At 43.9% G+C, this 13,814-nt stretch overlaps 1 protein-coding gene across 2 annotated transcripts in view; it reads right to left on the bottom strand.

Moving 5' to 3' along the window:
• CSMD1 (CUB and Sushi multiple domains 1) overlaps positions 1-13,814 on the bottom strand; it is a 1,951,187-nt gene that overhangs the window by 211,499 nt on the left and 1,725,874 nt on the right. For both annotated transcript variants that reach the window (XM_045086171.1, XM_045086170.1), the window contains 3 exons: positions 7,443-7,646; positions 6,433-6,557; positions 5,763-5,859 (listed from right to left, as the gene is read on the bottom strand). In XM_045086171.1, coding sequence (XP_044942106.1) covers positions 5,763-5,859; positions 6,433-6,557; positions 7,443-7,646 — 426 coding nt within the window. The remainder of the gene's footprint in view (positions 1-5,762; positions 5,860-6,432; positions 6,558-7,442; positions 7,647-13,814) is intronic.

Below are 13,814 nucleotides of genomic sequence, written 5' to 3'. Positions count from 1 at the left end.
ACGTATCCTCTTATAGCTGGATGGATTCATAGATTTCTAATTTATACAAAGTGGTTCATCGTGTATTTTTTTTTTCTTCCTACCAGAACCTTGAGAAATGAGTCCTCATTTGTCCAAGAACACTTGGCTCTTCTAGGGAAGACGGTATTACATTGTGATTTAGAAGCCCAGATCAGTACTAGAGGGGTTCACTGCTGCTGGGCTGCTGTTTTGTATTTGTCAAAAGACAGAGGTAAGAAATATGCACGCGTGCACACTTACTTTTTAATTTTCATCCATACATATTAAAACCACAAGTTCGCCGTGATACTGTCATTCAGAGCCAGTTAGATTTCCTCATTTCCATCCGTCATACTCCTTCCTCCAGCGCTGAGAAACCTGCACTACTCTCAGTGTGACTTACGTCCTCAGCTCCCGTGTAGGCTCCAGCCTTTCAATGTTCCCAGCTGCTGGCTTGTTCCTCCGCTCTTTGCGTAGTCCCAGACTGTACCAAACACAGCCAACGAGCATACGGACAAAGAAAGTCAGCCAAAATGACGTCTTAAAACTCATGCCATCCCTCACAAAATTAGGTTCTCCTATGAAGATGCTAAGTTATGTCCCCTGGGTCTGAAACCACTCTTCCCCACAGCCTCACAGATCTGTCCAGCCGGTAGTAAAAAGGAGATCCAGAAGTAAAATGAAGCTCTGTTTTTAAAATTTGGACAAATGTAGCATAACCCTCCAAAGAAGAGGGAGCAAGCCTCCAAGAACCTGTGTGGGTTAAGGATGAGGGTCAAGGCCAAGGTTTGGCTGGGGACCCGCAGTGAAGCACACATGCAGAAAGACAGAGAAGGAGAGCCGCAGAGGGCTAGAAGCCAGAACCTAAGATAATTTACCCCAAAGCTTGCAGGGGTGAAGATAGGTGACCCTTCAGATACTTGGTCTCAGCCAAAACTTAGAGAAAGAAAGAGACAGACAGGGCCCAATGATCCATGAGTAAGAGGATGAGTTAAAAGAGACCAATGATGATGAATGTAGTCACATTCCTTTCTTCAGTGGGTCATCAGGTTCTCAACCCCAAGAGCAAGAGGCTCTCCCCATCAGAAAAGCTATCGCTCTTCCCTTGGGTGAGGGTAAAATGATATCGAAACCTCAGGTTTCCATGTGGAACTATGTGCGAGGTGCAGGGTGTAAAGCCTCCCATTCCCTGCTGTTGCTGTATTACATACAGTGTCACACAGCAGTCCCTTTGAACCACCCAGGGTATATGCTAAGACCCCAGTGAATGCCTGAAACCACAGGTGCACCACACCCTATAGATGTTACGTGTATTTTCCTACATGTGCACACCTGTGATGAAGTGTAATTTATAAATTAGACACAGTAAGAGATGAACTTCTAAATACAACAGAATAATTACAACAAGTATCATAATAAAAGTTTTGTGAATGTGGTCTCTCTCTTTCTCTCAAAATATGTTACTGTCCTGTCCTCAGCCTTCTCGGGACGGTGTGAGATGATGAAATGCCTGTGGGACAGCATGACGGGAGGTGCGGGACCCCAGCATGTGACAGAGTGTCAGGCTGCCCCGGACTTCAGACAACATGTCAGAAGGAGGGGCCTCTGCTTCCAGATGGGCCACCGACAGCTGTATGTGGGTAATTCAGACCACGGAAAAGCAAAACTACAGGTAAGAGGGAACTCATATACGTATGTAGAGCATAAATTAGCAATTTTCTTGATTATTTTTTCAGTTGGACATATACAAGAACCATGAATCATTTCTTCAATTGAACATACCTCTGGTATTCCCAATGGCTACAACTGTAAAAAAAGTCAAATTTGTGAACATGGCTCCTGCTCATTTTTTTCCCCCATGGAATGCATATGTAGCAAAGGCAGAAAACAGCCCAGATAAGGTCGATGTGTTGATTAGGCTCATTCACAAAAACAAAAACAAAACAAACAAACAAACAAACAAAAAAACCCACTATTGTCTTGGAGGGTGGAAATGTCCTAGGAACAATGCAAATCTCCCACAAATCAAACATCTTCAGGTCATCTCAAAAAACATATAAACTTTTGAATATTAAACTAAAATAATCTGTTTAACTTCAGAAAAAAGCATGTTTGCAATATTGCGATATTATAATAGATTTGCATGTGGTACAATGTTGTACACTTTTTAATGAAATTCTACTTAAGTATAAAGAAATTCAACCCAAGTGCCTGGAAGAATATCTTGTCAGCCAGACTCTTCTTCCTTGGACTATTCGCAGCAACAGGGACTTCCTTGTTACTCACGGTGGACTCCTCGGACCGCACCTGAGTTCATGGTCACCAAGACCGTGATTATGTTTAGGATAATTCATGGTGGTGGTTGTAGGAAGGACAGTCATGTACTAAGAGGCTTGGGACTCGGAGCCAGATGGCATCAGCCTGACCTCCCAGCCTTTTGGGGGGGGGGGAGATGAATATTGAGTTCAATCTGTATTCAGTGATTGAATTAATGATGCCTACATCGTGAAAACCCAGTTAAAACTCTAGATAGCAAAGTTCAGGCGAGCTTCTTGGCTCGTGATACATGTGTCCCTGGAAAGTGACACAACCTGAGGACACAGAAGCCTCAGGTTCAACACCTCTCCAATGATGCTCTGTGAGTCACCTCATCCGGCTGTTCCCAATCTGATCACTTAGTGATACACTGTACTCATAAGCATATTGCTTTCTCATGTTCTGTGAGTTATAGCAAAGAATTATGCAAACTAAAATGAAGCCCCGATTTGTTAGCCAACTGGTCAAAGCAGGGGTGGCCTGGGGACACTGAGCTTGGGACGGGCATCAGAGGGGAGTTGGAAAACCATGCCTTCAAGCCACGAAGTGTGTGCTAACTCCTGGTGATTATGGTCAGAATTATATTCTACTGATACTTATGTCAAATATTTTCTAAAAGATGGGGATTATGGAGGACACTTGTGATGAGCACCAGGTGCTGTTTGGAGCTGAAGAGTCACTAAATGGCCCACCAGAAACTAATATTACATGGTAATACTAAGTGAATACTAATTAAGTGAATTAATATTAACTAAGTGAAACTTAAACAAAAATTTAGAAAAACTTATATGGGGGCGCCTGGGTGGCTCAGTGGGTTAAAGCCTCTGCCTTTGGCTCAGGTCATGATCCCAGGGTCCTGGGATCAAACCCTGCATCAGGCTCTCTGCTCAGCAGGGAGCCTGCCTCTCTCTCTGCTGCCTCTCTGCCTACTTGTGATCTCTGTCTGTCGAATAAATAAATAAAATCCTAAAAAAAAAGAAAAGAAAAACTTATATGTAGCTAAGATCTATACATTTAGCTAGAGGCATAGTTTACTATTAAAAGTGAATCCAGTTTTGACTTAGAAATGCACCTTGCCTTCTATCGTTTCAATTCTACTGACGGACAATAAATTTAAACTTGTACACACGAAATAACAGGAAAAAAAAAAAAAAAGGGTCTTTTCTTCTGGCTATTTCCAAAAACCCAAACCAGGAAGAGAAGGTGAATTACTACTGTTACTCTTCCCCGCATATGTAGGCAATGTGTTTCCTTCTTTTATTATTGTTATCATTTTTCAGCAAGTCATTCCTGCTGGCCTCAGTCAGTCATGCAACCGTCTCTGGGGGCTGTCCCTGCTCCCCGTCAGTGACGTGGACGTCGGAGTCTCGGAGCGCTCAGTAACACCCCCGTGCCTGAGAAAACCCGGTGGAACAACCAGTTCGACATTTTACCTTCTCTTTGAAAAGTCAGCGTAGTCCAAGTATTAACTGAGAAAATACAAAAATCACACATCTGAAAGCTAAGTTCACATTGAATCATTACTCAAGAGAAGGTTTAATACAGGCTGGTGTATATTAATTGATAAAAATAAATCTGAACAGTACAATTTGAACTTCAGATAAAAAATTGGCAAAACACATCCTTTTAAGTAAGTTTTAAGAAAAGAATAAGGAAGAGAAAATATATTCACAGTACTGTGCTCTATTTGTCGAGAACAATCCACGTGTAAGCGATCCGACGGGGTCCAAGCCTGCACAGGGCCGTCCGTGTAACAGACACGGGCTCTGAACCACATGGTTCCACTGTCTGGAACATTTCTGCTCCCCTTGATTTATCTGCCTATATTCTGCTGATCCGTTAAGATACTACACTTTTTCTGAGATATGTTATGACATCAGTTAAGATACACATATTTTTTATTTTTCTACCAAATCCTACAAAAATATTACTTTGGACTTCCTTTAATACCCACACTTACCTGGAGTGCGGCATATTTGCCAGAAGTTACAGATGTTATTATTTGTATTATTATTATTATTAGGAATCATTCAAACATATTTTATTATAACTATTATTGTGTTTTGCTGTCTGGATACAGATTTTAAATCATGCTGTTGTTGTTGCTATTTTTAGCATCAAAGACTTTCTTTTTTATTCCTAAGAACATATAGGGTACTTGATGCACAGAGAAGGTACTGCGAGCCATGGCACGCTCAGCTGCACTGTGACGAGAGCTGTGTGGACCGGAGTGCGTGAGTCTTCACAGGGAGAGAGCACAGGCAGAGTGACCAGGGAACCGCCAGGGATGGTGGGAGATAAAATCCCACAAGATCCATGATAGCAGGACAGACGAACATTAGATGGCGTGTGAGAAATTACACATCAGAGTGGTGTTTACTGCACGAACTTTAAGTGGCCTCGTAAAAAATGTGTTTCTATTTGCTGGAATCCAGAGACAGGATCTGGGGAGTCAGGAGGTGATTGACTGAAAGTTGCAGGCGCTGCGCACGGCCAGCCTCTGTCCACCAGCGTTTCTAATCCCCTGAGCAGCGGCAGAATAGAGACGCGTGGAGATGTGCACAGAGAAGCCGGCATGGCCTGGGGGACACTCTTAGAAAAGCAACTTCTTCTCCTTACAATTCTGGATGAATCTGAAATGTGTGTGCATCTTTGTTCGTCACTTGTAACGCAAGTCAGCAGGAGTACTGAGTGCAGAGTGCTGGTGTGGGACTCAGCCTGGCCCCTCGGGGCTCAGAGGCATCATGACGGTGACGCGGGTGAAGGGCATGACGTCATGATGACGGCTACTGGGTCGGGAGTGTGGGTGCGTCCGCGCCCGACAGGGTGGAAGAGGAAGGAGAACCTGCCAGGGTGAAAGAAAGGACAGACCGAGCTCAAGGGCACTGCGTATGATGAAGGCGGGGAGGGGGCCAGGCCCCTCCCAGGCCAGGGAGGAAGCGACGTGTGCAGAGGTGGCCGGCGGGAGAAAGAGCAAGGAAGAGCTGCATGGCCGCCGGCCACGGTTCCCGGCAGGAGGCTCACGAGTGAGGCAAGAGATTTCCTGCGATGCTGATGGATCAAAACACTTGCAAGTCTCAGGCCTGAGTGTCCCCGCTGCAGACGGCCATTTTCCTGGACTGCCTAATCTCAGAGGACGTGTCTTCTCCGGAGCTGAGAACCGTGACCCCACGTCCCGTTAGTTACTCTCACTGGGTCCCTTGGCTCTGGCCCAGCCCATCACCTGCGAACGTGCTGGTACCTGCCCCTTCTGCCCTGGGAACAGAGCTGGCCCTTGGCTCGCCTGTTGTGTGATGGGCTTCTCCAAGATTTCAACACTAGCCACGCTGTTACGGGTCTGCAGGAGTTTGCTAGGAAAATGTCCGCATCCATCTTTTTGTTGCCTGTGTTCCTGTGCTAGTGTTCATGATTCACAAACAAAGCCTGGGGAGCTGGTGTCATCTTACCTGAGAAACTTCCCAGCCTGGGCGCCGCCATGTCACCACCATCGTAGATCTCCAGAGAGTCCCAGTTCTGCTCCGTGGCAAAACTGATGACTTGAATCTAGCAAACAATAGTTTTCGGTTAGTGTGTGTGCTTGGATTAACGAAATCAGCCTGATCATGGGGGGTTTCCCATGAAACTGAGTATATATGCATAAGAGAAGCGTGACACCTAGGAGAATAAACCATGAAAAGACATTTGAAAATTTCTACAAATGATACTTTTGACTGCTTTTATCCTAAAAATCTATCATTGTTATCCCAAACAGAAAAATGCAATTAGAAACGCATTGCAGAAGCAGTAAGAAAAGGGAGACAGGCTATGGTTTAAATATTTAAAATAACCATTGCAAAATAAATAAATAAACCAATGCAAAAATAAATTTAAAAATTACCAAAACTAAACTAAAATAAACCAATGCAAATAAAATAAAATAAAATAACCAATGTGGAAATAAATAATAAAATAGAATAAAATAATCAATGCAGAAATAAATAATAAAATAAAATAAAATAACCAATGCAGAAATAAATAATAAAATATAATAAAATAAAATAATCCAGGCAAACAGAAAACAAGCACAGGGCTGACGAAACCATGTGCGCTCAGGCGTTCCGGGCACCAGGGGCTTACCTGAATGCCTGATCCCTCTGTAACTATGATTTTCCAGATACAGTTTAGGTTGTTACCATACGGTTCCGGGTAGCCAGGGGATAAAATTGTACCTCTGCGCTGAGTGAAATTGCCACTGCAGGGGACTAAAAGACAAAACCATGTCTCATAAAAATAAGGACCACAAAGGACGGCATGAATTTGATGCCTCACATGATCAGATAGTCAGAGGCCTGCAATGGCACTCGTAGCCAGGGTCAGATCGAGACTGTTCGCTTAGAAACTCACAGCATCATTGATTATTACCTACCAATATTACCAGGTTATAGATCTGGTGTCTATAAGTTAATTTCTTCAAGCTCTCTAAGAGGGGTAGTACCTAACACTGGCGTCTCTGAAGGGAATTCTGTTTAGAATACTTTTATCCATACAATGTAAGGAGCTTTGCAGAGTATTGTCTCCTAGAGGCAGACCTGAAACTCCAAAGGATATTAATGGGATTTATGAGCAAAGCAGAGCGGAGAAGAGATGCTGCGACTGTGCAGGGGAACTCAGAACTAATCATGACTGCCCTAGAGGTTCTTACAGCCAATTGAAGCAAATAAACTATAACTAACAATGTCATTGTTATTCGGGCCACATTAACCTATTACTTTTTAAACCTTCATCAGCACACATTTATTAAAAAGGACATTCCACAATATAGCAAATCACCATTATAATGATTCTTCCCCAAAATGAAATTACGTTCTATCCCCATGGCTGGAGAGTTAATGGCATACTTAATAAGTATTGAGAAAGAAAACATGTTTCCTACTTTTTTATCTAATGAGTAGTTTCATGAAACGTAGTGATCTTGAGGGTTTAGCTGCTGCTCAATTACGTCGGATAAAATGCATCGTTTTTAGACAGGTCTGGAGCATGACCAGTTGGAGACTGGACATAAGCATTGGGAAACAGCTCTTCAACCAGCTGGGAGGCTGGGCAGGGCAGCCTACGCAAGGAATCCCGCCTCCTGGATGCAGGCTTACCTATGCAGCTTGGGATTGTGTCATTCCACTGAGCTAGAGCATTGGGCACGGATTGGCAGCGGATAGCCGTGGAGCCCTGAAGGAGGTATCCTGGGTTACACTCAAAACGGACAATCGAACCCGCCGAAAACTCCGAGCCAATTCTCCTTCCGTATCTGGGCTCGGGGATAGAGCTGCACTGGGTATCGCTGGTTCGAGGCACAGCTAGAAGCAAACATACAACACAGTCATCTGTATCTTCCTTGGGAAGCCAAAATAACCTCTTGGAAGTAGAGTTAAGAGGAGTCCAGAGAGAATTTATGTTAATATAAAAATTAATAACGCTCTCTGCAATTTCTAGAGGGAATGATTTGGGGAGCACTTTCCCATCTGCATTTCATCCTCTTACCAACCCTGAGGACTGCCTTATATTCTCATTTCAGACGAGGAAAACGTGGCATAAGGAGCATTAGTGCCTTATGAGAATTGAGTGATATTCAGGCAATTAAAATTAATCAAGCACCCAAATCACCGTGCTCATGATAATGAGGTGACTAAGAACTTGTTCTTATCCTCAAAGACCTTAGAGTCTAGTGAGTATAACATGGCCATGGCAATGCAATAACAAAATAAAAATAGAACTTCCCCGTAGGATCCAACAATCTCGCTTCTGGGTCTACCTATGCAAACAGTACGCACGTCAGCATCTCAAAGAGATGTTTCTCCCCCCATGTTCAGTGCCTCCTGAACATGCCACGTAAACAAGCCTGGAAACAAACCAACGGTCCACTGATGGATGAATGGGTAGAGAAAATGTGTTCTATCCATGCAGTGAAATACTATTTAGCCTTAAAAAAAGAAAGGATTCTGCCATTTGTACCAACACGGACGCTCCTTCTGCCTCCTGATGAAAGTCAAGATGCCCCACACCACTCAGATTCCTCTGCCAGCACCTGATTCAGAGCGAAAGCAAAGCTCACTGCCTATAAGCCTGTCCCAATCACTGAGCACGGACCTCAATCCTATCACCAGCCCCTCTTCGAACTTTCTCAAGAGACACCCCCAGGGTCTCTGGGTGTGTGGTCTTCCCTGAGGCAGCTTGTTTGGTTGCGGGCATGTGCTGATGGTCCTTGGTGGCAGCCGAGAGCAGGCGAGCCTCGTTCAAGGGTGGGGTGAGCCTCCAATCACCTTGCCCCCTGGAATTCTCCGTCTCTAAGAGATTCTTCTGTTTAATCCAAAGGGGCAGGGATCCAGTTTGAAAGATACATCCACCGGCAATGACGCCTGTTACTTACACCAAACCAACTCTCTGGGAAACAGACCTGGAGGCAAGCACCTGAACATGCGTTATTCTGTCTTTGTTCTGCACAGTTCCCTAGAAGCGACTCTGTCTCTATTGTCACCAGGATCCTCTCTCTCAGACTGTGCGTGTCCTCATGTGACAGTGCAGGCCTCGGGGAGAATGCGCTTGTGCACTCGTTTTCCCTAAAACAAGCCTCGCTCCTCACACTGCTTCCCCAACAGGCTGGCCTCATGTTCGGAACGGATCCTGAGCAGTGGCAGACGCCACGTGGGTCATGGCTGCTAAGCAAGCGCTTCTTTGAGCCTCGAAGGCGGAAGGCGATTCTGACAAAACTGTGCTTGAGTTCAGTGTTGATGTGTTTCCTGTCAGAAGGTGATTTGTAAAATTATAGACGAACAACTCCAGCTGAAACAATTAATGATACATCAGAGTGATTCTTTTTTGTAACTAAAGACAGGATGCAGAATAACTCCAATATTATAATAAAAATTGCTCAGAGCTCCAATTTGTTGAATTTCTATATCTGAGTATTTTGTTACAGTTGAGCAAACAGCATGAGAGCAAAAAGGAAATGAATAAAAAATATCCCATGGAGGCTTCAATTCTCAAGAATTTGTTTAATCCAAATGGAGAAATCTCTCCAAGGGCCACTCTTCTACTTGTCCTGAATGACAGGGAAAGCCCCCCGTTCTTGGGATGGCAAATCCTGCACACTGATGTAAGTGGCCTCGCCCCTGTTGGTCCGGGTAGTGCAGCCACGCCAAGGTCCCGTGGACGGGCACAAACACACTGTCAAGGTCATTCAGACCCATGCCACTGTTGAGCCTTTCTTCACGAACTTCATCATCTCCTTTTTAAAGGGAAATAACAATAAACAAACAAACAAAAAACCCTGCATTCGGATAAGATTATGAAGAACAGCTTTTAGAAGAAGACGTTCCCAAAGTGCGGAGAAGAACAGCTGTGATTCTGCAGAAGGAACAGAAGTGAGCAGGGACTGGGAGGCCTGACGTGCATGCAAGGTCTGGGGAAAATCGGTGGGCAGCTCCTCCTGCTCTGCGCACGTCCTCTGGCTCCTGCCCTTCCCCTGGATGCTCCGGGCGGCACCGGAGAGAAACCCCATCCTCCTGGGTACTTACACTCCATTTCTAGTGAACGGCTTCCTACTGCTGCGACACAAAAGGGAAATCAGCACCATGGAGAGCGAACAGGGGATGCGGTCAGAATGAGTGACGTCCGGGGCTCCTGCGCTGTCCCGGGGCAGGAGCTGGGCTGGTCTGCGGAGCTTCCAGAGCACCCACAGAGAGGGGAAGCGTGGTCGCTGCCTCCTGGATCCTCACGGCCGCTCTTTCAGAGCAGGGGTAACGAGAAGACAACAACCACAGCCATAATAATAACGAAACCGAATGCACGTAGCAATCACTTGCAAAGTCTAAGTGAGGCAGTCGTTCCAGTTTCATTTATATCTATCTGTTTTTCAATGGATGTGTCTATTTTTCAAAATCATTCTGTTCCGGTCGTTGAAAAATCGGACTTGAGCAGCCATTAGTAGTCAGTGAATTCAAGCACGCATCACTGAATCATAACCAAAATTTATGCTTACTCATCTTGGTAAACCTATGTATTTTATAACCTTTCATACAAGATGTGAATTTCCTAGAAGTGGAAAACCTTGTAATTGATGCGATCTAAAAGGAGATGAAGCCTGGTGAAAATCAATCAAGACATGCATTTACATGCCACGGAAGAACCTCGAGCAAAGGAAATTTTAGTGAAAGTTCTTCCTCCTCAAACTCAAAAAATGCATTTCCAGGTGTCTAGATTGTTCCTCTGTTTCTTGTAATGCTAAGGAGGTGAGTCTTGCCATCAGAGGATCCTGGACCAGGAAGCCCTGAGCTAGAGAATCTGGGAAGCCGGGCTGGGAGGCGAGAGGCCATTTCAGGTGAGGCTGGGGGAGGGGCTCTAGGTCAGAGCTGTCCACACAGCTAATACGCCGCAGAAAGACAGGGATCCAGGGCCAGCTGACATTTTTAAGTTGGGCTCTGTGCAGAGGTTTGATCTAAAAAGGTGCCCTCCTTTTCCCCGTGAAATACTCAATAAGTCCTACCTGGTTTACCAAGTTTGGAATCAGTGACTTATTTTAAGAAAAGGTAGTGTTGAATTCTACATGGAAATACATAAGAAAAATGATTGATATGTGGAAACAGCCAAGGCGTAAACATAAGACAGTTCAAAAGAGTATTCTGTTGATGAGGAACACTGGCAACCACCATGTTTAATTTTAGGTAGGCTCCATGGTGAGCAGGAGCCCCACGTGGGGCTGGAACTCATGACCCTGGGATCAGGACCTGAGATGAATCAAGAACTGGACGCTTCACCGACTGAGCCACCCATACTAACCATAAGTTTAGTCCCGAGCACAGGCAAAGCAGGGAGGGTTCGGGCAGTGCAGGGATGGGGAGCAGTGTAGGGGGCTTTGAACCATCCTGCATGCATCAGCACGAACCTGGGAACAAACAAGACAGGAGAAGAGTATCTTCTCTGCCTTAGTCGGCCTCTGTGGATGCACAGACTGGTTCCCATGTTATTTTCAGTGTTGCTAAGGTTGATTTAATACTATAAGGTATGTATTCTGGGGCCACGAAAAGTCTATGAAGGCCATGTAAGTACTTTATAGAATAGCTATGGATGAGGATTCCTCTCATCCTGGAGGAATCAGACTGTGCTCGATTTGTTAAGAAACAGTAGGTAAGTCTCCCACATGGAGGCTTTCTTAGGATGACACGAATTCTGATTTTCTCATTGATCTAAGAATACATCGACTTTAGGTGTGATATATTTCTTTTGTGCAGTGGCAAAGATTATCTAAATGTGCAGAACCACATTTCCTGATTGTGGGTCCTGCCGGGGTCTAGGTGTGGGAGGCTAGGGAGGAGAAGAAAGGCTCAGGCATCCCTAGGAGCTGGGCTGAGGCTGGGAAGAAACCTTCTCCTGCATGTCTGAAAGGAAATCCAGAAAGTACTGGGATGTATTCGTGTTTACAAGCCAGGAATGTTGTTCTCCTGTCTTCATGGGAGTGTGTTTATGCAGGACAAATACTACAGAGGTCCAGGCTGGTGCTGAATTCTGGAACAGTGAGAGAGAGATGCCCACACTTCAGTAGAATCCCTAGATGTTTGCTCATGGCGGGTTCCTACAGCATCTTTTGCTTCTGAATTCTGTTTGATGGTCACGCCACTGAGGTGTGTGGCTGCTGAATCAGAGGCAGATGCCAGGTTGCCCAAGGAGGACCGATGCCGGAGCCACTTTTTCTAAAAGGTGCTCAACGGTCGGGGAGACACATTATTTCTTCTCAGTCTCTGTCCAGCGCACACCATCCTGGTAGGACTGGTGACCCATGAATTGGTTGCTCCATCCCGTGTAGACAATGTCCCTGAGTCTTTAATTCCATAGCGTCTAGCAGCCAAACAAAACTCTTCGCAGGTGCTGAGTTAAACCATTGTGGAAGAGCTATTTAAAGTCTTGTATTAGGAAGGTCCCTCCCCTGCACTGACTAGCCTCCTTTGGGGTGCTCATGGGTCCTAACTCACTCTCTTTCAAATATGCCCTTCTACCTCAAAGTAGCGTGGAAAGCAGACGAAAGCAGCAAAGGCAAAAGTCAATGAGGATCCTTTGTAAGAAAAAAATAATAAATAAGTAAAAAAGCCTCTATCACATCCATTTCTCCGCAAGATCAGAAAGACAGAAACTTCCTCATTATTAATGCCTCTTTATTAACCAGGACCACATGGAGGCCAAGAGACAGCAATCCTGTCCTCCACACCCTGGTCCTGCCATCTTGTTGGCCAGAGAGGTCTCTAACCACTCCGTATAACACAGCTGTCTGTTAACAGAGTTAGACACCCTATCATCATGGGTGTCACAAAGTTCCTGTGCAATTTCAGGCTTTAATAACTTGTGAAAGAATGAAGCCATAAGTGGCATACAAAAGAAATTTTCAGGAAGTTCTTACAACATAGATTGCAAATAATTGCTTGACTTCCACAGAACTGCCATCTTCCAGAGGCTATGTTCAATTGAGCTTCGTGTATACACTGAAAACTTCCCCAGGTGATCCTCGCTGATTTATAAATTGCGTTCATGATTCTAGTTCTTTACTTCCAAAAGATTTAGCTTTGATAAAAAGACATAAATTTTTGCATAAACTCACTGTAGGCACAAAGCATGAAAAAGAGGTGTACTGAGATTTAATATAATACAATATTGAGGATGTTGGAGTCATTATATATTCGTAAAGACAAGGAGGAGGGATTCCTCTTATAAATGATTTTCTTTCTACTTTTCTGTTTTGATTCATTGTAATGGTAATATGTTACTTTAAACCAAGAAATATAAATTTTAAAATCATGACTTCTGAAGATAATATTTGTAAATAGGATAGACATGGGGCCAGTTGCCTCAGATATTTTATCCAATGATCTGATTGATTTTCTAATCATATAAAAAAAAAGACCAAAAAACACCGCTTATCAAGATGGACTATGCTAGCAACTTGAATTTTTTCAGGATTAAATGTGTATTTAAACCAAGTGGTCCTTGGTATCTTTATATGTTACCCCAACGTATCTGGGTTTGTAAATTTGCTTCTGCAAAATAATATAATTTATTTAAAGAAAATTAGGACTAAAAGGTGAGTTGCCTACATTGGTCACTGTCCAATAAAGCTCATTAAAAATATTGGTTTAATGGTTTATATTTTAAGAAAAGGTATAATTTAGAACAATGTAACTGATTGTAATTGAGTAGAAACATCATTGAAGCAATTACTGCCTACACTGGATTAGAGATACTTTCCCTGCCGCTTGCTGTCAGATACCTTCCTATTCCTCTTCCAGTCTTTCTCAGACCATCTTATTGCTGAACACAGAAGAGGTTTTATAGCAAAATAGTCTATAATTTATAAAATAATTGTTTTGTAATTATAGAGTTGATAAAAATATTTTGAGGGCTTGGATTCTGCCATGTAAGAGTCTTAGGAATGATTTATGAATGAAATAACACATTTTCCATAATTTTTTTAATAAACACGA

Source organism: Mustela putorius, unplaced genomic scaffold (assembly GCF_011764305.1).
Source record: "Mustela putorius furo isolate JIRA1106 unplaced genomic scaffold, ASM1176430v1.1 tig00000905_pilon_pilon_pilon, whole genome shotgun sequence".
Lineage (NCBI taxonomy): Eukaryota > Metazoa > Chordata > Mammalia > Carnivora > Mustelidae > Mustela > Mustela putorius.
This window is presented reverse-complemented; position numbering and strand designations above follow the sequence as displayed.